The sequence below is a fragment of the Corvus cornix genome, chromosome Z (assembly GCF_000738735.6).
Source record: "Corvus cornix cornix isolate S_Up_H32 chromosome Z, ASM73873v5, whole genome shotgun sequence".
Classification (NCBI taxonomy): Eukaryota; Metazoa; Chordata; class Aves; order Passeriformes; family Corvidae; genus Corvus; species Corvus cornix.
This window is the reverse complement of record NC_046357.1, coordinates 32,235,612-32,260,237: the sequence shown is the minus strand read 5'-3', so window position 1 is coordinate 32,260,237 and position 24,626 is coordinate 32,235,612. Positions and strand designations below refer to the sequence as shown.

The following is a 24,626-nucleotide window of genomic DNA, read 5'->3' as shown; positions in this document are numbered from 1 at the left end:
GTCCAAAATCCATCACAAACACTGAATTGAGAAAATAAGTCAATTTCAGATTTGAGTTAATCTCCTATTTTAATAGAAGAGAAATTTGTAAAAGAGCTGGTGGCACAATCCCCTTAAGCTTTCACTAGCCCTACCCCCAAATCAAAAGATCTATACTGCATGATACAATGGAATGGGAGGCCAAAATTATCAATACACAGAAGAGAAGCATTGCATTATGTATTTTGGAGATATTAAGGTTTCTACTGGTTTGGATTCTGACTCCATGCTGGATGACATTGACCTGTAGATTACTAATTTCAGTACCACATAATCCATTCCGTGATGACAACATAGCCAAATTTTTTTTTTTTCTTGAACTTCACATTAAGTCAAATTTTAATTGACACTGTATTTTTTCTGTGGTTCTTTCTGATTCACTGGACTCTGTGACACAAAGCTGCTTATATAACCTCACCAGAGGAAAATCATCAATGATGGGGCAATGGCATCTTGCTTCTGAAAGACCAGCTGAACAGAGAAAGCTGAAGTACGAAGAGGAGGAATCTTCAAACAGTGAAATAGCAAGGAGAGGGCCATAAGCAACAGCAAATTGAAACAATGACTACTGCACAGAAATGTTTAAAGGTTAAAAACCTGAAAGAGAAATCCCTCCACTGTCCTAAAGGAAGTATTGCATATAGTCTGAAATGCCAGTCTTGTTTTCCATGTGGGAGTAATCTATTGAACAGGAAGCTTTATCTTAAAAAGGGCTCTGAAAAATCAGCTGGAAAGGGTGTGCTGTCTTACAGCAAGCCTTTGAATATTCTTGTCATGCTCAAGATGCAAATGAACAATTAGGAGAACTAATGGTAATCATCATCAACAATGCACTAGGAAATAAAAACTACCAGAATTAACATCTCTGTAGTTGCACAATAACATAATTTGCTTAAGAACAATAGAGACCTAAGTTCTGCCAGGTACAGCAAATCTCTTCATTCAAACTAATTTTCCTTCACACATTCTAATACATCAGGCATAGACGTAGGCATTTCAACTAAAGACAAGTGGAAAGAGCTGATTGTATTTGAGAAACAAATAAAGGCCTCCTTGATCTCACAAACATCAAGAGAACACAGTTTGCAGAATTTTTAAACAGAAAAGAAGATATTTTTCTTACTTTAGAAAGGTTTGATAAAATCGAATGAGTGAATATATATATCTATAAACATATATATTTATAATGTCTCTAATATAAATATATTTTCATATGGGATGCTTTGTTCCCATAATACCATACAGTCTCATAATAAGTTCCTTCCTTGCATAACAAAACCCTTCACCATTCTTAGTTGCAGTCTCTGCTGTGCACGCTCAAAAACTAAGGCAGGAAGATTAGTCTCTGTATAGAATTTAAATGTCCTGAATATCTCCTGAATCCTAGCCTTCTGTTTTTAAACAGGGATCATCATTACTGTATGGAGAGAAAGAACTGAAAAGAGATTTGTCATTTTTGACTGCTTACCTAACCTGGGTGATGTTATTGTGTTAACATTAATTTTCTCATTGCAGGGATGGAGATGACAGGGTCTGTAAGCTGCAGGCTTTTCTGAAGAAAAGCATTCATTGCCATGCCTTCCCGTGATCTTGTGCATGCACTGGATGACTCGAGACTGCATTCCTTTGCCACAGGTGACGGAGCACTGGAACACACAGAAGACACATTCAGTGGAAAGGTATTTTTGCCTGTAATCATGAACATGAAATGCCAGTCCAGGTGAATTCAGTGGCTGCTTCTTCCAAATTCCAAGATTTCTGCATTATATTGAGTTAGCTAAATGAAAATCAATTTTCAAAGCACAAATAAACTAGCAGTATTAATTGAAGGACTCATTCCCGCATCCAATTGCTATCAAAGCCCATTTTATAGAGCCTGTGATGAAACTCAAATACAGCAATGTGCCTGAAGGAAGCAAAGGCTACTCTCTTGTATCTGTATACTAATTTACTCTTATTAGAGGTTAAAGTGATGGAAAAAAAATTCACAGATACTAGCAGAGAGAAGAATTTTAATAAAGCCATTAATTAACCACAGCAAAGATGCTCTTTCTGCTGAGCAGAGTGTATGCCTCCTGTCTTTGCATCACATCTTCATGTTTTCACAGATATAACTCACAGTGTGAGACATGATACCTGGCCTTTAACTATCTTGCCATCTTGGTGCCACAGAGAATGAGGTAAGAAATGAAACAACTGAGCACTGTAACAATGGTAACATTCTACTTCTGTCACAGTAACATAATATATTAGAGTTAAAACTTGGACAGTGCTGTACAGATGCTTAGAAAACCTATTCCAAACAAAAACAAACAAAACAAAACGAAACAACAACAAAAAAACCCCATGCTTTCCCCCTCTCTGACTTTATGTGAACAAAATTTCCTAAGACATGAATTACTTTTGTGTGTATTGACACACATGCTATTGCTTTAACTACAAATCTATTAAGGAATTACATATTGGAATTTCCTCCTACTCTCTAATGATTTTGACATAAGTGCCCACACATTTCACCAAGTTTTAGAGAAATTTACTATAGAGAACATCTTCAAATACTAATCAATTTCTTGTAATGAATAATCTAAGAGCTCAGGCTGAAAATTTTGCCACATAATCGTGAAAGTGTTTTTCTAAATAATTTTAATTACATAAATGTTCAGAATATATTTACTTGCGAGACTTCAAGAAGCAGCTGAAAAAAAAACTGAAATGAGAAAGACAAGGAGAAGGTGCTATAACAAAAAATGTTTCCCACCCATCCTGTCTCAAGATGGAGATGGAGAAGCATAGTATTCTGCAAAGTAGGAATAAACCTTGACTACTGGAAATACTAAACAAGTTTTTACCCTTTGGTTTTGTTATCTGTGTGCTTTTGAGTGACATTTTAAACACTGTTACTTGGAAGAAAGATTTACATGTGCTAAATAGGAAGTAGAGGGCTTGCATCCCAAAATGTACATCAAGAGTGTATATCCTAGTCTCTTGTACCTCTCTTGAGCTCTTATAAGCTCATAAGAGCTCAAGAGAGGTACAAGAGACTGAGAGCTCAAGAGACTAGGATATACACTTGGAGGTTTTCACAAGGGACTGAACTTGTAACCACATGAAATCAAGCACTGGCATTTTATAAAGGCAGCAAGTGGACTTGATTTTGCTTCTGTTCTCAGTGAGTCAATACAGAACTGTATGTTGCTGAGTTAATCAGATACAGCCTCCATGAGCCACGGCATGTAAAGATATTAAATTAACAATACATAGTCGTCTATCCAGTATCAACCACAGTTTAACACATGAACAATTATATGGTTTAGAGGAGGGAAATCAGTTAGTACTGTAGAATTTTCAAAGTATGCTATCAACTTTAAATTTAGTATACTGCTGTAAAATTGCTTGAGAAAAGCCTCTCAGTAGAACTCTTTTTCTTGAATTCTCTGCCTTTTCTCTGTGCAGCTAAAAATAATCTGAGTTCCTATAATAGCAAACATTATGCACATGGTCAACATGAAAAATCACACATATACCTAGATGAATTTTATCCCCAATAGCAGATGGAACACAGATTTTAGTCTTGTCAAAATTCTGGCCATCCTTAAATTCCTCTCATTGTGATGTCAGAGATATTTATTTTTGGAATATTTTAATGAAATTAAAATTGAGGCAATGGAATAGCAAAATTAACAAGGGGGAAAGAAAAGACAAAATTAAAGCTATGACACAAAAAGAAAAAATAAGTGAGAGTAAAGGGAAAATGAAGGAGATATGACGAAGCTAATATGTTGAAGATGTCTAATAATAAGATAATCTTTAAATGTTACCATAGTGATCTTAATTTAGAGTAATATTGTACACAGTATTACAATTTTTCCCTTCAGTAAAAGATTTGCATGTTTTTCAACCAAAGTTAGAGGATGTCTGAGCTTGTGGTATTCCTTTTGTTATTTACAAAGAAGGAGGACATGGGCAGGTGGACCTGGTACACAAGATCTCAAAAAAAACCTATCTGCCCTTAACCTTTGGTTATCAAAGAGTGAGTAGGTGCAATCCAGCCATCTGGAGTACTGGAGGGGAGAATGCGATTTGAAAACACCAGACTTTTGCTAATACAATGGGCTCCAGTGGTTTATCTGCTAATTGATAATGCCAAACAATTCATGTAGGCAGGTGCCTTTGTGGAGAGCATTCTGGCAGCAGTCACATCCCTTCATCAGACGAGCTCTAGCCTGAAAGTTTGTTGTGACTGCAGCTGACAGAACACGTAACAGACAGATCTCTCTTGGCTAATCAGTGTTTAGGCGCTGAGTTTCTAGGCAGAATCTGGCAAGATTTTGGCATTAAAATCTTAATTGGTGAATTAATATCCTTTTAATAACTGAGCCTCCACTGGCCTTGGTGAGATATTTCAAAGAGTGCTGTGAAGTATTACAATGTAATTTTCCATCCAAAGATGTAGAGACATTGCAAACATTTAATTTTACCCTTGCTTTACCTACTTTTTAATATCACAACTTTAGACAAAGAAACTGACATCAGAGGATGATTAAATGAAATGTCTCAGTTCATATAGGAAATATGTGGCAATGCAGGAAATAAAGTAATTAGTGGTCTATCTTCTTTTCTCGCCAAAGAAATGCACTGAATTTTAACAGTGCATTTATTCTTATTTTGAAAGAATGGGAACTTATTAAGTCTTGTAAGATGTTTGGGGAACATTGAGAAGAGGCAGGGCTACCACAGTGATTTGCAATCCAAAACATTTAAACTCAGCCTAGTCAGTATGTAAGTAAAGCAAGATTTTTTTACACAGCTAGGATTTAAAAATCAATGAGGGATCTGATAGGCATGCTGTGCTCTTCATACAGCAGCAGCAGCAGCAGCAGCGGTGGCATCTGACTTCAAAATTAAGAATTCTACTGACTGGAAGCCAGAAAAAAAAGTATCTTTTTGCCATATCTACATTATCCCATATTCAAAGTAATATGAAATAGTATGAAATAGGGAAAGCAGCAGGCATTTAGCAGTGCGCTTGCTAGCTACACAGGCAAACAGTGAGGTTTCTGTCTCCATGAAGTGGCCTTAAACATGAATTTGTTTTGCAAACACATCAGCCAACTGCTGTTACAACTGAGAGAAGACACTAATATTGGACAATAGAAGTAATTCATAATATTTTTCATCTTTATCCTGAAAAGATACGGACTTTGTCTGACTTAACTAGGAGACACCTCAGCTTCTGCAGATCAGCCAGATGTACCTTCAGAGCAACAGCTCTGACCCTCATTTTACATTCTAGCTGAAGCAGACTCTTCCAAAACTGCCTCCCAAGCTTGCCTCACCTTTGGATTGATCTCATTGCAAATATTGAATCTGAGGTAAATACCTTTCACTGGATATGCAGCTGTCACATTTTAGGTATTGATTGTGGTATGTAGTTGTAGTGGTTTGGTTCAAAATATCCATTACTTACTTATTTGGCTTCTGTGAGATAAGAATTAGGGGAAAGCAAAGCAGGAACAAAACTTAATATAAAGAAGTTTATTAACAGACCTAACAGAAAGAAAAGAAGTCAGACTAAACCTTCAGAACACTTCTCCTCCCCCCACCTTTCTCCCTTCTCCCACTGACAATGTAAAAAGACAACCCTTAAGATTTTTCCAGTCAGTTTACCACCTCTATAATAATCTCTTTTTTTCAGTTCACTTAGGGAGAGGAGTCTCTCTTGCTCATGCTACGGAGACATCTCCACAAGAAACAGTTCTCTCATGGCTTCAATGTCACAGCAAGACAGCCGCCCAGGATGGTTCTCTGCTCGCATGTGAGAGTTCCTTCCCTCATCTTACAGCTTTCCCCACAACTGCTTTTGAGGATCCAGTCTTGACCATTTTAAGGTTGAGCTGTTCAGAAGCAAAGGTTCTCCTCCCCCATCTCTGGGAGTATCTTCATCTCTAGGAATAGAGGTCTTCTTCCCTGGGAGCAAGGGTCTTCATCATTTTCATCTCTCTCTGTTCATGCTTCTCATCAAATCACAGCTACTTCATCATTTGCTTGTTTCAGCACAGATACTTTTGCTCACAATCACAGTTTGAACGCTCTTCCCCCCCATTGCTTTTATGAAATTACAACAGGTACTCTGATGTACCATAGTCCATCACCATAGCTTTACAACAGAATTTCAGCTTCTAGGCTTGAAGCATCTCCTCTTTCTCCTCTCTGGGGGTTTCAGCTCTTCCTTCTTCACTGACCTTGGTGTCTTTATGGTGTTTTCTTCACGTGCCTTCACCTTTCCCTTTCTTTTGACTTGGGAGAGGATTGATGTCTGCAGGCGTCATCTGTTCTGGAGGGAACTAACAACACTACAAGGGTTAATGTCACCCGGCCCCGCAGCTGGAATTCCCTTATCGCTGTTGGTCACCTGCTCTTTGCCGGGCAGCGGCCTGAGATGAATTTCGGCCGCACTGGAGGGGTGAGGGCCGGCCTGGCCGAGCCGCGCCGCGGGGCCGCCCGCACGGAGCAGGGCCGCGGTGGAACAGGGCCCCGTGGCTCCGGGGTGGCTCTGTCCCGGCCAGCCCGGCCCGCACTGAGGGGCTGCAGCTGAGATCTCAGCCAAGCCGTGACGCGGGCCCCCAGTTACCTGTCTGAAAGCCAGAAGCAAGAGAGCTTTCCCGGGCTTTGTTCGTTCTTAAATGTGGATCACAGAGGTGTGTCAAGCTTCTTAAGTGGCTTTAAAAAGTTGCCAATATTCAGACTAGCCAGTTGATTGGTTCTATTGGGTCTAGAGGAAGCTGTAAGCACCTCTTTGCAAAGAATCACTTCCGTGGCTGATGGAGCCCTCTTTAACTAAAAACCCAAACTATGCTAAACCACGACAGTAGTTGAAGCTGTATAGCTTCTGCATATTTCTGGAATTTCTATGTTTAAAACTCTAACTAAGCTTTCCATTTCAAAGAAATAAAAATATTTTCACTTTTACATATGAAGCAGTGAATTCAATCAGAAATAAATTTATCTGTCAAAACTGCCACTGCTTGCATTTTTATGTGCTTCTCTATATACATATATCTATCTATCCATCTATATATATCTAAAGGTAAAGCTTACAGATTTAAGCTTACAGCTTAAAGATTTACAGAAAATGCCCACTCCAAACCAATATGTAGCATTTTCATTAATTTAGCAGGTCTCAGGTTAACTTAAACCCACAGCTTTTATTAGTAGTGATGGAAGAATACATTTCTATAGTTCTTCTTCCCACCCACTCTATCTCCAAAATATCAGTCCTACACATGCAATACCTTATTTTTGTGGGGATTAATTGCATTTTACTTCTCACTGTTCAGATGACCTACCCTTTAAGGCCATGTAGCTGATTAGCAAAAATTCCCGTAGGACAACTTTATTTGTAGGTTTAGACTAAATGTTCTAATACACAGCCAGAGGGGGTTTTTTATGTGGCTGTTAATCTATACATTTTGGACACAGTCCTAAAGGTACTGTAAAACCATTCAAGCAGCAAGACATGTAAAACATTCCTGTTAAAGATTACAAAAAATTCCTGTGCAAAGATAGTTAACAGTTATTCTTTAAAATCTCTTTTTTTCCTTTCAAAAAAAAAATCTAACCACCCTGTGATTTGAATTTTGTCCTATCTTTGAACTTCTTTTAGACATAATTTCAAGGACAGAAACCTATGTGTTAAATATAACAATCCTTACACTTGGCATGCACACCCGCTACCCAAGATTCCTTCTTTCTGTTCCCTTCCAAAGATATATATTCTGGAGAGAATACATATTCCCAAGGCCAACAGCTGAGGAAGTTGCTGTAATGTGTTAGCTGCTTCCAGCTGGCCTCCATGAGAAGGAGGAATTCCTAAATTAAGGGAAAAATTGTCACTGGCAGACAGTAACAGTCAAAATGCATCTTTCTGCCAAGACAACAGGCAATCACTGAAGAGGCTGATACAATCCACAATGAAAAAGCCAATCTGTGACAGTATTAACAGAATTGACTTGGACAATTTATTTTTGAGAATAAGTGGAGTGTTCAATAAAAGGTTTTACAAGTCTAAGTAGCATTCAAAGCAGAGGCTGACGTGCTCCTAAGGAAACTCAGTGATGAGTTTTACTGGAAATTATTAGCAGAGCATTCCTAATCATTTATGTATAGGTTCATCAGTTCCAGCTTTTAAGCGGTTTCAACCTTTTCATGAAGCAAGTGTGAAACAAGAATAGCAAGCAATCAGACTTTAGCAGCAGGATTCATATTTGCTGACATGCTTGCAAAATCCTTTTCTATTTTGTCTTTATATGAAGTTTGTATTTAAAGGCAGGTAGTAGATAAAGTGGTGCATTTTTTTCCAGCAAAGGCTTTTTACTGAGTTTGCCAATATTCTTAATGATTACCTAAATCAAGCAAATAATCTGGAGCTTATTTAAGTCCTTTTTTTTTTTTTTTTTTTTTTTTTTTTTTTTTTAATATAGGCATTTCTGAATAGCGTGAAAAAAAGAGGGACTGATGGATACAAGCATAAGATGGAGTCTGAGTTCTCACATGCATCATTTCCAGGAAGGTCTTTCTGCCTCTCTCATTTCTGACACACCCAACACCTCAGCATGCCAAATTTAAAATTCAGAACTTGTGCTAAGTTTAGATTAAAAAAATCTGCTGTTGGTCTCTTCTAAGTTTAGAAAGTTTGAATCGTCCCTATTTATTTTACTTTTACATTCTTTTTATTTTCCTTCTTCTGCCCCCGTCCCTCCATTTTTTCTTTCTAGCTCCTCTTTCTGGGATAAGAGCTTGTACTGCATAGCTCTTCAAAAGAGGTAAGATTTTCAATTAAGTCAGACAGAGCCCAAGTTCCCTTGATAAACTAGAGATAGAGCTCCTATGGTGGAAATCCTCATCACCTCATCTCAATAACCTGGACCTTTCTTTTCTCTTTCTTTTTTTTTTTTTCCTTCCCCTTTTTCCTTTCTTTCTTGAATCCCTTTTAAGGTCCCATGCAGAACAATTTGGTTGTTTGGCAGAGGAGGCAGAACTGCCTTTGGTATCAAGACAAGAAGCAACTCAAAGTTTATGAGTTGATTACAAAAGAAAATTTTTTTTTCCAGGTCAGTATTTATGCACCTATTCTTCAGAATATCACCACCTGTCTACTCTGAATCAGTAGTGGGGTTTGATAGGTTTGAATCTGAATGGCCTCTCTGGACTCAGCTTGGAAGTGGAAAATTCTTTGTCTCCACGTGAAATCCAGGCTCCATCACCCAATTTCTTTCTTGGATGAATTAATGAAACACAATCATCCACTTCATGGTTTAAAAACCAGGATTATCCCAATGACACTGGTTTGTTCTGTTAGAGACAAGCTGGAGTTCAAATCCATAAAAAACCTAAGACCCTATTACAGCCTCCCATTTCCCCCCGATACCATGGAAGGTATCAGCATTTTTCTCTCATCGTTAATGACCTATATTAAAACATGGACAAATTCTGTAGTACCATAACAGATCTAGAAAGCCAAGTTTCTCTATATGCTCCAGATGTACTTACACACCATTTTAAATTTTGTATTTATGCTTTCTATAAATCTATATTTAATACAAAAACACATTCAAGTTTTAAGGCAAGTTAAATATACTGCCTCCTGAAATAGTTATTTATTCTTATTTAGGACTTTAGACACACTGCTAAATAGTATTTGACATCATAACACTGGTGGGTTTTACAAATTTTAGCCATGATTGTGCACCTTTGCTTGGGCACTACTGCAGGGACTCCTGTTAGTGAGGAAACAGAAATAAATTTTAGCTTTGGATTTGTGGTTGTCCTGGATGTCTGCCTGTGCTGACTCACCCATGGATGTATTATTGCCACTAGAGCTTAGCAAAGAACAAGACATTATTATATTTCAAATTTTCATATCTGAAATATCATTGCATGGTATTTTGGCAGGACATGACCTTCCATTCATTTAACTATCACACATCCAAACAAGAATCTGGAAACAGTTAGATTTCATGACATAATTACCTTTATCTTTCTGATTAAATTAGTTGAGTGTGCTATTCAGAACTGATGAAAATGAATTCTTAAAATTAATTTGAAATATTCACCTTTGAGTACATAATTATATCAGGATACATGACAATGCTAGCCTGATGCTCAGTAGAAAACCTTGCAGGGAAAAGCATAGCTCAACAGCACAAAGAAGTAATTAAAGACTTATGGTATTTCTAATGAAAAGACAGGTCATAGAACCCACTAAGGATATAAAGGAAATTTCAAAGGAGGGAAAATGAAACCTCCAAGAAAATCCTTTCTTTTAAAATTTTCTATTTTACCTATTTACTTTTCAGAAATCAAAGAAACACATGTCAAAAAGCTGTTTTGTACAACATAGAATTAAGCACTGGCCTTTAAATATCATCAAACTATGTAGCACTTTCAAGTTTTTCCAGTAGATTGAATAAATGAAAGAGCCCTTTTCTGATAATGAATTTACTTCCAGTCACTGTATCTACCAAATTTTAAATAATGAAGACCTGAAATGATAGCAGGTGCCTCATCTAAATGGCTATGAAAGGTATTAAAAAAACCAAACCAAGTTTACAAGGAATCAGAACCCTTAGAACTTCTATTTAGCTGAAATACAAGAATAAAATCATAGAATCAGATAAACTGGAAAAGACCTCTAAGATCATTGAGTCAAACCATTAACTCAGCACTCCCAAGTCCATCACTAAACCATGTCTGTAACTAACACAACTACATGTCTTTCAATACCTCTAGGGATGGTAACTCCACTGTCTGCCTAGGCAGTCTGTCCTAATCCTTTTGCTGAGGAACTTTTTCCTAATATTCAACCTAAGCCTCTGCTGGCTCAACTTGAGGCCATTTCCTCTCATTGCATCACTTGTTACCCGGGAGAGGAGACCAGCTCCCACCTCACTACACCTACCTTTCAGGCAGTTGTAGAGAGAGAGAAAGTCTACCCTGAGCCTCCTTTTCTCCAGGCCAAACAGCCCGAGCTCCCTCAGCCACCCTTCACAGGACTTGTACTCTAGACCCTTCATCATCTTCTGTTGCTCTTCTCTAGACACGCTCCAACACTTCAATATCTTACAGTGAGGGGCCCAAAACTGAACAACCTCACCAGTGCCGAGTACAGGGGGACAACTGCTGCCCAGGTCCTGCTGGCCACACTACTGCTGATATAGGCCAGGCTACCATTGGCCTTCTTGGCCATCTTGGCACAGCTGGCTCATGTTCAGTCACTGTTGACCATCAGCCCCATCCTTTTCTGCCAGGCAGCTGACAAGCCACTCTTCCCCCAGCCTGTAGCACTGCCTGTGGTTGTTGTGATCCAAGTACACAATCCACCACTTGGCTTCGTAGAACGTCTTACCACTGGCCTCAGCCCATCAATTCAGCTTGTCTTTATCCCTCTGCACAGCTTTCCTACCCTCAGCAAGTCAACATTCCCATGCAACTTGGTGTTGTCTGTGCACTTACTGACGGTGCACTTGATTCCCCTGTCCAGATCATCAATAAAAATGTTAAACACGCCCTATACTAAACCCCAGGGAATACCTCTTAGTGGCCAATTGCCAAGCTGGATGTAACTCCATTCACCACTCCTCTCTGGGTCCAGCCATGCAGACAGTTCTTAACAGCAAAGAGTGAGCCTGTCCAAGCCATGGGCTGCCAGCTTTTCCAGAAGAATGCTGAGGGAGACAGTGTCAAAGGCTTTACTAAGGCCCAGGTAGACAACATCCACAGTCTTTCCCTCATCCACTAGGTGGATAACCCTGTCTTAGAAGGAGATCAGGTTAGTCAAGAACTGCTTTTAATAAACCCATATGCTGACTTGGCCTGATCATGCAGGTTCAGTACATGCCATATGATGACACTCAGGATGATCTGCTCCTGACCTTCCCCAGCACTGAGGTCAAGCTGACAGGCCTGTAGTTCCCTGGATCCTCCTTCCAGCTTCCTCAGTACCCTCATGTGGATCCCATCCACCCTCACAGACTTGTCAGCTTCTAAGTGATGGAGCAGGTCACTGACCATTTTTCCTTTCCATTATGAGGGTTTGGTTCCATTTCCCATCCCTGTCTTTCAGCTCAGAATGTAGTATTAAAGATCGAGGCGAAGAAAGTATGAAGCAGCCTTTTCTTCATCCTTTGTCATTATGTTTCCCTCTGCATCCAATAAAGGATGGAGATTCTCCTTAGCCCTCCTTTTTTGTTGGACATGTGTTTATAGAAGCATTTTTTGTTCTTTATGGTAGTAGGATGATTAAATTCTAGCTGGGCCTTGACCCTTCTAATCTTCCTGCATAACCTCACGACATTTTCGTAGTGCTCCTGATTTGCCTGCCCCTTCTTACAAAGGTCACAAACTCTTTTTTCCCCCCCAAGTTACAGCCAAAGCTCTCTGTTCAGACAGTTAGCTTGTCTTTCATCACATAGGGACAGACAACTCTGGAATCTTTAAGATTTCTTTCTTGAAGAATGTTTAGCCTTTCTGGACTCCTTTGCCATTCAGGACTGCCTCTCAAGGGACTCAGTCCATCAGTCTTCTAAACAGGCCAAGTACAAGATGGCAGTTCTGTTGCCTCCTCTCCTTACTGCTTTGAAAACTGAAAACTCTATCATTTCATGGTTGCTGTGCTCAAGACAGCCTCTGAAACAATTATTTCAAAAGAAATTTTCAAGATTCGGTTATTTCTTATGTTTTTAAAGTGTTTTCATCTTTTCACTAGTCATAAGTTACCAGAAAACAGCAAAAAAGTGACAATCACACAGGTTAAAACAAAACAACAAAAACCAAACAATAAATACTTTTGAGACAGAAAAGAATTTCACAGAAGATCAAGTTTATCACAAAAATGAACACCTGAGGCAATATTTTCTTTAGCTGCATGAAATATAGGATAATGGAAACATGAAAGAAAAGAATTTCCAACTAACAAAAATCAGCTAGGTCCCACCAAAAAGAATGGATTACATAAATTTTAACAGAAACCAAGTGAACCAGCTATAAGAGTTATGCGTTGGCAGATGATAGTCAGAGATACTGAGGAAGATATTTGGAAAGAGAGAGATTAGCTTAAAAATGGAGATACAGCAGGCAAAAGAACCCCTAATGCACTGAGTCTCAGCACCAGATGGTTTATCTACCTGCTTAAAATACACATCAGCCTTCCAGAAGATCCACTGTTCAAAGATCTCAGCACCCTCAACAAAAATTGGTAGGCATTTCTGGCAAAGCACATAGCAGACATAGGACATTTCTTCTCTTCAGCAATTCCCAAGAATGGCTTTCTTCACTTACATCTATGTTTATATGCATAAATTAAATCCCCTACAGCAGTAATGCATGGCCTAGCACTGTAAAACAAGCAGAAAAGTTTGAAATTTGTATCTGCTTGGGTATAGCCTGCACTAGAATGGCTTGGAAGACATTAGCAGTGGCAAAGGAGGTGATGGGAAGCTGCCAACACTGCTCTCCGTAACTTCTGCATTTGTAGCAGCATGACACAGCTTGTCTCCTTCGCCTGTCCTTCCAAGGGATCACTAAACCCAGTCAATCACACTTGTCAATTTCAAAGAGTGCCAAAAGCTGGTACAGGAAATAGCAGCCCCACTGCTTTGCTTATAGCAAAGGTTTCAGTCTGTAGGTAGAACCACAGAAAATCTGGCAAGAAGGAGCACACAGAAAATTTATAGAGCTGCCTACAGGTTCAAAGTCAATAACTGCATACTAATATTAACAATATTTAGTTTCAAAATATTGCTGGGCATAAGTAGAAGAAAACAAAATTTATTTATAATGTTATCAATTATCTATTTTAGCACCATTTTTATCATTTTACTTCTAATACCAGGGAGTAGAAAAACCCTACCTTGTTCAAGTATATTTCAGACCTCCTTTTCTTTTGGAATTTCCTAGGTTTTCTCTAACTGTTCAGGTTTATGAAGGTGACTTCGAAGTCAATCTTTTCACTACTGATTTGTGTCTCTACAGAAGACATCTCAGCCTGCTTCCCTGGAAACCACTTTTTAATATCATCAGAGTCCGAAACAATTTTGTTCAATTGCTGAATGCATCAATATTACCCTTTTCTTTCTCTGTCAGTGTCAGAGACACAACAGTGTCTCCCAACAGTGGGAGGGAATCTCCTCTTTCCCTGTACTGCTTCTTCAGGTGGCACTGTGCAGCATGTTGTACATTGTGCGGCAAGACCATGGTTGTACAGACACATTTAAGCACGGGGCTGCATTTGCCTCCACAACAGGCTGCCATCTTCCAGGCATCCTCTTCTAGCTATGAGGGTTGGTTTTCTGCACATGCACCCTTCTTTTTGCACCATACCATCTCTTATACTCCATGTGAAGGTCATTTTGGGAACAAACTTGTTCACTTCTTGATGAAAAAGTTAAAAAGTAATGTATAAAAGTGGTAACTTCTGCTTAAGACCTTCCCCTAGGACATACAGGGAAAAATAGAGTATATATTATGAGGTGGACTTAAAATTTTTTTTCTTTCTTTTCCTTTTCATTATTTATTTGATTGTATAGTTCTCCCATTACCATGTCAAGTAAGATTGCAAGCATCTTTCAGGAGCAGCTGTTAGTTTCTTTTGTTCTTGTTTCTTCATTATTTGATTTTCTCTGAGGCCTAGGAAGGTTCAATCGAGATGTGAACTATTAAGATGTACTACAACTTAATTATTTTCTAATATAACCACATTTACAGATAATGCAGCTTGAGAGACAACACAACACTCACTCATAATTACCTTTAGATTCCAATTTGGTATTCCCCAAAACTTTCTTAACCTAAAGACACTTGTAGCAGAAAACCAACAAAGACATCTTAGCAGATCTAGGTGTGATACAGACGCTAGAGTTTCCCATTTATGTGTGATTTTTTGTGTATGCAAAATGGGTGATACCTACTTTTAAAATCCTTTCCAGTCTTATTAGTGGTTTCTTCTATCATTAAGGGTAGTCTCATTCTGTTTCTCTAGAAACTATCATGACACTACATTTATTCCAGCCAAAATACTACAGCATATTGATCTAAAAAAAACCTTTATCTGAAACAGAAGATGTTAATATTACAGGACTGGTTAGAAATGTACAAAATTTCCCAATCTCATTTAATGATATTGACATCTTCCATATTATTTGCTCATGCTTCACTTCTGAAACAAAGACATACCTCATTTGCTGCAAATTAATGATATGTAAGTCAATATGAAAGTTATTGACATGATGACAATATTATTTTAATGTATATTATTTCACATAATGTGATTTCTTTGTCCATAAATCTACTGATAGTGTTATATTTTGACTCATGGCCACACTATTCCATTCCAAGAATCTAAAAGACCTTAATGATTTTGGATGGGGATACAAGGAAAGAAACCAAGACTAATTCCCTTGTCAGTAAAATTATAACATTAATATCATCCTTTATTTTTTTAATTGGAGGAGATTAAATCAGTTGAGTTTGTTTGCCATGGGAATTTAGAGGTTGTTTAAATATTTAAGCACACAATTTAAAGGTTGAATGCCCCATGCTCTTGAATAGTTGGCAAAAGAAGTTTGTGGGTTTTTACCTTCTGTCTGTTTACACATGTTCTCTGATTGGGGCAGAAGACGAACAATCCTTATCACTGACATCTGCTTTCTGTACCACTCATTTAGTAGATCACTCTGTGATTCTGCCTCCTGCTAACAGCAGGAGACTTGACTTCCACCATCTACACACTTTCTAGGGAGTACTGCATGTACTGTCTGAAATAAATAATTTGGAATAGGCCATGAATTCTGGGATTCATTGGTGTAAAAACTGAGCAGTTGCTTCAGATGCCCTTTCAGACTCAGTGGAAAAGAAGAGTAGGAGACTAACCTTTGCTTCACATTTCTGCTTCTTCTGGCTAGAGACAAAGTGAACTGCATCCCAACCATGGGGATCACTACCCCAGATGTTGTATTTGACTCCTCAGCATCTCTGGTCTAACACACAGATACTACTTCAAAATTCTGCTGCTGCTCCATCTTTAGTTTTTACAGAATGCATTCTTTTTCCAATCCTTTTACAACTTATGCCACATTATCCTCTCTGGTCTCCTATACACACATACTATATATATCTTCATCTTACAAATTGCTGCGCCCTAAATTCTAGTTTGTTGCCCAGTCTTTTGATCCTATTTTTCCTTGCTGAATGATACAGTACCATATCAAATGTAGGTTTTCAAATATCATTTTCAATACCCACTTTTCTAAATTATTCTCTCTTCCAAAATTCATCCTGCTTCTCATGCTTCATTTATTCTGACAATGTTCCGAAGAGTCTAGATAGTAGCAGAAAAAAATATAGTTTCCTACATAAAGTAAAGTACCTTAAACATGCCTTTTGAGCACCCTATGCTGCTGAAATTTAAGTGTTTTTTTGGAGAATGACTTCTACAATGATATGTTCTGTAGTAAGCTGTGCAGATGTGTAAACATGCAATTCATCTCCTTTTCATTTCACCTCTCCTCGGAGTATTTGTTTATACTTAGCTGATGAATGCCTCTGAGCATGATCCTGTCCTCATATGGCTTTGAAATGGGTAGCCAGTGGGCAGCTTAGCAAGGGACAATGGTGCTAACAACACCTTGCCCTACCTGGTGCCAGAATAGCTATGATCTCTGAGCATTCCTCATTTGAAGGTTATGCTCACATTGTTAGGTAGGATATTCCATGGATGGCATTCGCTGGGAAAATACATTGTCATTGGTAATGTTGCTAGGTACTAGCTCCAGAAGCTCAGTCTGAGCTTTTATTCTTTTCTTTCTCGTCATACTCATATTCCTCACAAAGGTGGGCACAGGGCCCAAGTGATGTTAAGAGCAGAGATGTTTAGCGTATTGACTCACTGTACTGACTCAAATGCCATTACAGATTGAAATGTTGCACACAGGCAAAAGACTTCTTTTAGATTAAGTTTGAGTTTTAGAAGGATTATTGTGTTTATTGATCTGTTGGAGCATGGACTTTCGGTCAAATTTTCTTTGATCTTGGTATTGTTGAAACATAGAGCTTAAAAATTATTTGATCTCTATGTAACTATACCAATAAAACAAATTAACACCATTACAGCACTTCATAATTAATAATAATGTTGTCTTCTCAATAATACTTTAATTTAAGCTTCATTTTAAATTATGTCTTAGGAGTTCAAGGGAAACAGCAAAGAGAGTAAAGATCACATTAAGCCTCTTGTTTCAATGTGTGAGAAGCGTCATTTAAATTTTTCAAGTCAAATCTTGGCATTAGCTAAGGAGAACTTGGCTCTGCTCAAAGGAACAGACTTCTGTCAATGTCAAGAACAATCCTAAAGAGTAAAAACAGTGAACACAGAAGGCTGCACTGAACCTCTGGGTTAGAAACAAACAGTGAACAAAGATTAACATTTATCTGAGCTTTTAATTTGTTTTCACCATTGCAGACATTTTAACATATATGCCATGACTTCATGTTGCTATGTACTCCTTCAGTGGAATAGAAGAGTAACAGAGAAAAGAAATATAAATCCAAGTATATTTTAAATTGAACTTGTGTCTCTGTAGAGAAATCAAAGTATCTATTTTTTAGTATAAATCTTGGAAAACCTCTGCTGTAAAAGTCACAGTCAGACTGTATGTTAACTGTTCAAAAGATTTTGCCAATTCCATAATTCCTCATGTCCTAATTGTGAAGTTCAAAGTACAATTTAGGTGAGAGTGTTATAGCTTTGACTCTAGGAGAAGAGCAGAAAATACAAGATTGTCAGTAAGTTTTTTGTACACTCATCTATGACATGGATGTTTGTGAAAAGTACTGAATTAGAGAATAAAGTTCTCTCCAGAGGGCACTGGGAACACAGTGTAACTGTCTGAGCATCCCCACATAGCCTCAGCAACCCCAATTTGAATGACTGCTTCAATTAAGAAAGCAGATGGTCATTTCTCCATGGTTTACTTCCTACCGGTGCTAGTGCTAAATGAGGCAGGTTTTAACCATAGTTATGTGGTAGAGAAATGGAAATACTAAACTTTATTGCCAAATGTATCTTCTTGTAAAAGTAATACTGCTACTGAAAGTTAGTTGCTGCTGTTGTTTAAAAAAATTAATGGTTATACTATGTGCTTTTGAAGTAGCTAGTTACTCATGAAGTACTTGCAGCTAATTCTTGGAAGGCTGGCTAGTCATACACTGCTGGCTTTAGTCCTTGTTTCCAGCTCCTACATCACATGAAAGACAACTAAAAATACATTAAATACTTCTCCATACAAGCAAGTTTAAAAAATGCTGCAATAATGATAGGTGCTGAAAGTAAAAATGTTGTGTGCAAAGTTATGAAGAGAAGCAAAGGAAATAAAAAGAGATTACAATATTTCTGCTAAAGTGTAGTCTGTGACACAGCAAGAGAAAACCTTGACAACATTCAATTTCAGAATTTCAGCATGTTTTGGATATTCCAAAACTGTATCAGATATTCAAGGTCAATCATAGATCTAACCAATATAATTTGTTACTGTTTGTCCTATGCTTATCCACCTCACTAAAATCAAAACCCATATGCCAAGGAAATAATGTAATGACAGCTATGTTGAGTATCCACAGTAATAAAAGAATAATAACAGAATAACAGTATTAGATGCTTCCTAGATGCTAAATGGTTTATGTGGAAATTTAATAGGCTAAAGGTGCTCCTGTATAAGGCTGGAGGGTGTACTTTATTGGAAATACAAATAAAATGTGCAAACACAAATTAAAAAAATATGTCAACTGTAAGGTTGGAGTTAATTGCAGTTTCTGAAGTTGCTTGCCTGCCTACTGACAACAGTAAATTCATACAGATTTGAATTATATTGAAGATTTATCTCACACTTATTTCATATTCCTGATTTTTATTTATTCTGTAGGCTCACTGTGACTACCAGTTTACGGTTTGGGTTTTTTTGTCTATAGCCTTATTGTTCCCTCAGCTGGGACATTTGTACACTTTTGATAAGAGTAATTCTTATTAAGAACTCAACTGGTGAAATGTATTATGCTGGGGGGCACTGGTATCAAGGATTACTCACCTTAGACCAGTCTCCCATTCTCCAGACGTAGCATTTGGAATAGTCCTCACAGTCCTCCGCCTCTTTAGGTCTTGTGGACAAAACACACTTCTTGCGTGGATTGGTGCACCTCACAGTCCGATGCCGTACTCCCTTACCACACTTTACAGAGCACTGTTGGAAAAAAATGTTTTTCAGATTTCTACAAAATTCACTTACCCCATTTCATCCCCTTCTATATGACTTCTGCTAGGCCAACATAAATATTTCACAGCTTCAGTGATCTACTGACTGCCAACCTTCAATTGCATCAACACCAGCTATATTAAAAAATAAAAACTAACAAAAAATCCTTATGGGACAGAATGATAATTGATTCATTTTTACCTAAAATTAGATCAAGACTTAAGGAAAAAATAGGCTTTAAAATAAGAAAATATCTGAAAAGTTATTATTAAATGGATGCAAAATGTTATAGTAAAAATATTAGACAATCTTTCTCTTCAAATGAAAAGAAATACAATGATAGAAAATCAAAATAATACTCATAGGAATAAAATATGAAGCAACTTCAGAAAAGCTCTGTTAGTGTCCAACAGGCCTTTTTTGGGAGGGGGAAAAATGTAGAATGGAAAAGTAAATATTCCAAAGCTATGCAAGAATACAAACTGAACTTGAAAATTCAAAGTCACTATATAGACAGCATGTGAAAACTCTCTTCAAGTTGCTCAGAAGGTCCTAATCTATGGGGTTTTTCCATCATTCCCACTTAAATTGCCAAAAATGATGCCATTTCCTTCTCAAAACATTATCACTGCTTTTGATCATCCCACTGCTTGCAGTTCAAAACTCTCCTTTGCCAAGCCGATTATAACCGCAGGAAGCTGTAATGGCTAGCTTCCTACATAATGGTGGTAGTAGGAATGGCCATGGGAAATACCTCGTTCTTCAAAAAATATTTATTGCTTCCAACAAAAACATGCTCACTCATTTCTCATCTCTGAAGTAAAATAAACTGACTAAACAATCCGTGTATTTCTTTTTCTCACCTCTGTAAATGGATGCCTTTCTTCTCACAACCAGCCCTCGCATTATAAAACTGTGTACCACACCAGAAACTGCTGCTATTTACATCTCCTATCTCTACCTTAGCATCTGTTTTTCATCTTTGAAAACATTCCCTATTTGTTAGCTCTTTCTTGGTTGAGGATCAAGGGGTTCTGCTGAGTAGAGCAATCCAAAGAAGGGATTGAACCCACACTCAGAAGCTGCTATTTGTATTTTGATCACAGAGGGATCCATAGCACAGCTTCTAGTATGGGAGGCAATCAGAATTGCCTTTACTCTTCCAATGAAGAAGTTCCAAATAACCCTTTCATCATCATCACCAGATGGCAGTGAGAACAACACTCTTCTTCCTGCATGGTCAGTTAACTTGAGAAGAAATCAAAGATGAAGAAAGCCAAATGGACAAGCACATTTAAAGACCTTAAATTAATAAAGCTTTTTGAAAAATAATTACATTTTGCAGCAATCCTTCAGGATGCAACATATGTGAAATCGTGTTATTTGCAAGCCCATTTGCCTGTTGCTTTGGAGAAAGAGCAGAGAAGGAAGAGGAAGGGAAGAAAATGTCTTTCTTTGCCAGAAGCTCCCCTCAAAGCCTCTCTGAAGCAGGATGGCATCAACTATCAGCTGATCAACATCCCTTGGTACAAAAGTACACCCCAGATGTTCCCACTCTGAGCCCAAGGTCTTGTAGCTTGTAAGTGGTGCCTTAATTCTATCTGCCCCTAGTTACCCACTACTACAGTCAGGACATACTTGATTATACGTGCTTGAGAACTAGCCAGAAGAAACCGTTCCACGACATTAACTAGGTAAAATGTAGTAGTTCTACACAGCTGGTTTTCCTAGTCCCTGAACCCTTTGCCAAATCGTTGCATGAGGACCGTGAAAATCATTAGGCTGAGCTGTGCCACTTGATGCTGAAAAAAACCTTATTTCCAAAAAATACTAAGGCACAAATAACCACTATGGAGTATTTGTATAAATAAATGCAGCACCTCCGACCAGACTCCTGCCTCCCACACAGTCATGCAGTCCTGGCCTTCACAGCGCTGTGCAGAAGCAGGCTTTGGCCCCAGACAATCCCTCTCCCTAGCTCTGATCAGGGTCCCATTTCTGAGCTGCTGTGTGCAGGCTACTTGTCTGTTCTGGGTTCCTTTCCCACATGTCCTTGAACATGGTGTCCATTCTGTCATCATCCATCTGCAAAGAAACACAGGCAATGCAGTAATAAGCAATCAGGAAGGGAAAAATACCATCACATTATCTGGTTCTCTTTGCTCACCACTGTATACACCCAAGACACACTTGCATATTTTCAGCCTCCTCTTACTCTCCTTTTGCTAATGAAGTATTTATTAATCTAACATATATTTCCTCAAATACGGTATTAAAGTACATATAAATTCCTTCTGCAGTCCGCTACCCCTACGTTTTCAAAGAACTTTCCTCTAATTGTAATTCCAATCAGAAAACTTTCAAAATATACATACATTTTAAAGATGACAGATCCTTGATCAGCCTGCTTGTTTTACTCTATATGTCTATCTATGTCAAGTGTATGCCATGCATGTAAAGTCCAGCATTCCTTGAAAATACTCTGTTGCAAGAAAGAATCACTCAAGTGTGAAAGACTCATTGCTCTGGAGAAAGCACAAAAGCCCACAATTCTTCATGTTCTTCAGAGTCAGGCCTAACTCAGGGTGCATAGTTTAAATCACAGCAACAAGGAAGGCTGATGCAGTTGGCAAAGCCCACATACCTGGAGAGCAGTTGTTCTAGAACATAATTTTCCCCAGATGGTCTGTAGATCCAGATTATGGCCATGTGCCCTTAAAAATCAAACAGTTCTGCTCCTGATGCAGTACACAAGCATATTCAAGGAAACTTAGTTTGCAAGGAGAGTTCTTAAGAAACTGAGATTTAATAAATTTGTTTCAACCTTCTGGCATGCATTTGTAGCAAGAAAATAAAACATTTAACTAAGGGGTTTTTTGTTATCTGTCCATATATATAATTTTAAAATCATAGCCTGTCAAGATAATGAAGTAGACTTTAAGGTATTTCTTCAAATGCCAATAGCAAATAAGTAGTTATGCAAGTGTATGCTTCAGTAACATTTCTGTTGAAAGCTAATAATTTTTTGTAATGATCACTTACAGTGTATTAAAAACTGGATCATTAAGGATCATTAAATCTTTCTACATTTCTCAGCACAGCATCTCTGAGTTTCAATTAGCAACATTTTAAATTTTTCACTTAAGAAGCTGGAAAAAACACAGAATGTTGAAAATTTATGGTAGACAATGCCTCAGAAAAAGACTAGATTATTCCATTTCTATCCATTAAGTGAACAGTAATGTTAATAAAATAAAACAAAGGTGTTTTCAAATATGCATATAATGAAATATAAATAATCCCTTCAAAGGGTAATGCCCTAGTTTGGGAAAGTACAAATGTAAGTGGTTTTGTCTTACTTAAAATGTATCCCACTTTGCATTTTACCAATTTCAGTGCATCATTTCCAAGAAAGCTGTGTCTTCTAGTTCACTTTACATACTTTCTTCAACAGTATTTGCATTTCATTTATTTTTGGATTGTGTTGTTTAAAAATGCCATCTACCTGTCCTCCAGATGACTGCAGTAGACTGGTCCCAGTGCTTACTCCTGGAGGTGCTAGCCAGCTCTTGCTAGCTGGTCTCCCCTCCCTGAAAGGTGTGGACTTGCTCTAACATGCTTTAAACAAGTCCATGCGATTCTTGAGGACTTCCTCAAGTCATAGCTCTTAGCTACCAAATGGAACCTCTCTGAAATGGGCCACTGTGCTGGCCTGGTCAGGCAGCGCAAGGAGCAGGCTGCCAGTTCAGCTGCAGGGACACCAGTGGGTGGTGAGCTTTGCCTGGCACGGGCTGCACACGGTGCTGCCTCCTGCCTCTTCCAGTGTTCAGCCATCAGAGTCTAGTTCAGCCTATTTATTGATCCACATACAAGGGTGAGAGGAAGGAGAGGAGCAAGGGGCAGGTTCTCTATACTTCAAGTTGCTTAAATGTAGAAACAGCGATTAACAGCAGTTATTTATTTATTTATTTATTTACTATTTATTTATTTATTTACTATTTAGTGTACCCAGAGTTTAACAAGAGCTTTTAAGAAGCAGAGCCTTGATTGAAAAAACACCCACTAAAGTATATCATTAATTAAGAGCATGGGATTAAATCCCTTATACATCTTTATATAAACAGCATTTAAATTTCAGTTTTGTAGCACAGGTCAGTCTGTCAGAACAGTTTCTGAGGAAAGTAATGAATCACTTTATTGAATAAGAACTGATTTAGGCATGGTGCTTAAGGACTCTCTTTCATTACAACTCAGGAGAAACAACTTCCAGTGTTTCTGTTTTCCCTACATTTTGCATTATAACATTTTGGATGAATGTATTAACTGCACATTCATTGCCAGAAGCAGTCCACTTTGAGATTTTTACATCTAGATACTACAGTTTAATTTAACCAAATCACTATTACCTGGTCTGGCAGGGCTGTTCATTGCACTTGCGGATCTGTGGTTCAGGTTTTGTTAAATATTTGCACTTCTTGTTGTCCACAAGACTGATATTCTTGTTCATAATCTTTGTGCAAGAGACTGTTGTCTTTCTTTCACCTAGTGAAAAAAGAAGCAGGTATGTGAGGAAACTGAGAATATGCAACTTTGTTAAAGGAAGGACACAGATACAGCTATTTCATATACAGTTTGGCTAAAATAACTGCAAAACCAGTATAAGAAATTCAAAGCTAGCAGGGAGCCTGAAAGAAATCCTACAGTTTGTAGACAACATTTTGAGTTTCTCACCTTGTCTTTGAACACCACCATCAACAGAGTTTTTCTGCTTTACTCCTGCAACTAGTTACAGGCCAAACCCTTACTCTTACTGGAATAATTTTCTTTCTCAACCACTGAAACCCCAGAGCTGAGCAAAGCTTACAGAAAGTTACAAAGAAAAGTATGGTTGTTAATTACTCCATAAGATGAGGAAAGAAATGACAAATTGTGGCAGGCACTCAGATGAAGGGAATCAGCACATGCATCCTTCAATGGGGAGCCTGCACTATTTCTCATGAACTAAAGAGGCCTGATGACCTGATCTGCAGGGTAATCATTTAGGAAGCTGAGTATGGTAGCAGAGATCCAGTGCATGCTCTGTACAGAATTCTTGTCCTGATGGGTGGCCTGGAGCCTGGTGTCTCTTGAACATTGAAGCATTAGAAATTAAAATTTAATGTAATACTGACCACAAGCAGAAACTTGTAATTAGACTGGAGCCTAAATTTTAGAAAACTAGCAATCCTTGAATTCAGGATTTCAGTTAGTAGAAAATAGGCTCATTACCATTTGCTCCTATGGTTACTT

General features: G+C 38.1%; 1 protein-coding gene across 1 annotated transcript in view; it reads right to left on the bottom strand.

Moving 5' to 3' along the window:
• ADAMTS19 (ADAM metallopeptidase with thrombospondin type 1 motif 19) overlaps positions 1 to 24,626 on the bottom strand; it is a 137,967-nt gene that overhangs the window by 1,682 nt on the left and 111,659 nt on the right. Inside the window, 4 exon segments of the mRNA XM_039567410.1 lie at positions 1,508 to 1,685; positions 19,173 to 19,325; positions 21,218 to 21,422; positions 23,744 to 23,879. Coding sequence (XP_039423344.1) covers positions 1,508 to 1,685; positions 19,173 to 19,325; positions 21,218 to 21,422; positions 23,744 to 23,879 — 672 coding nt within the window.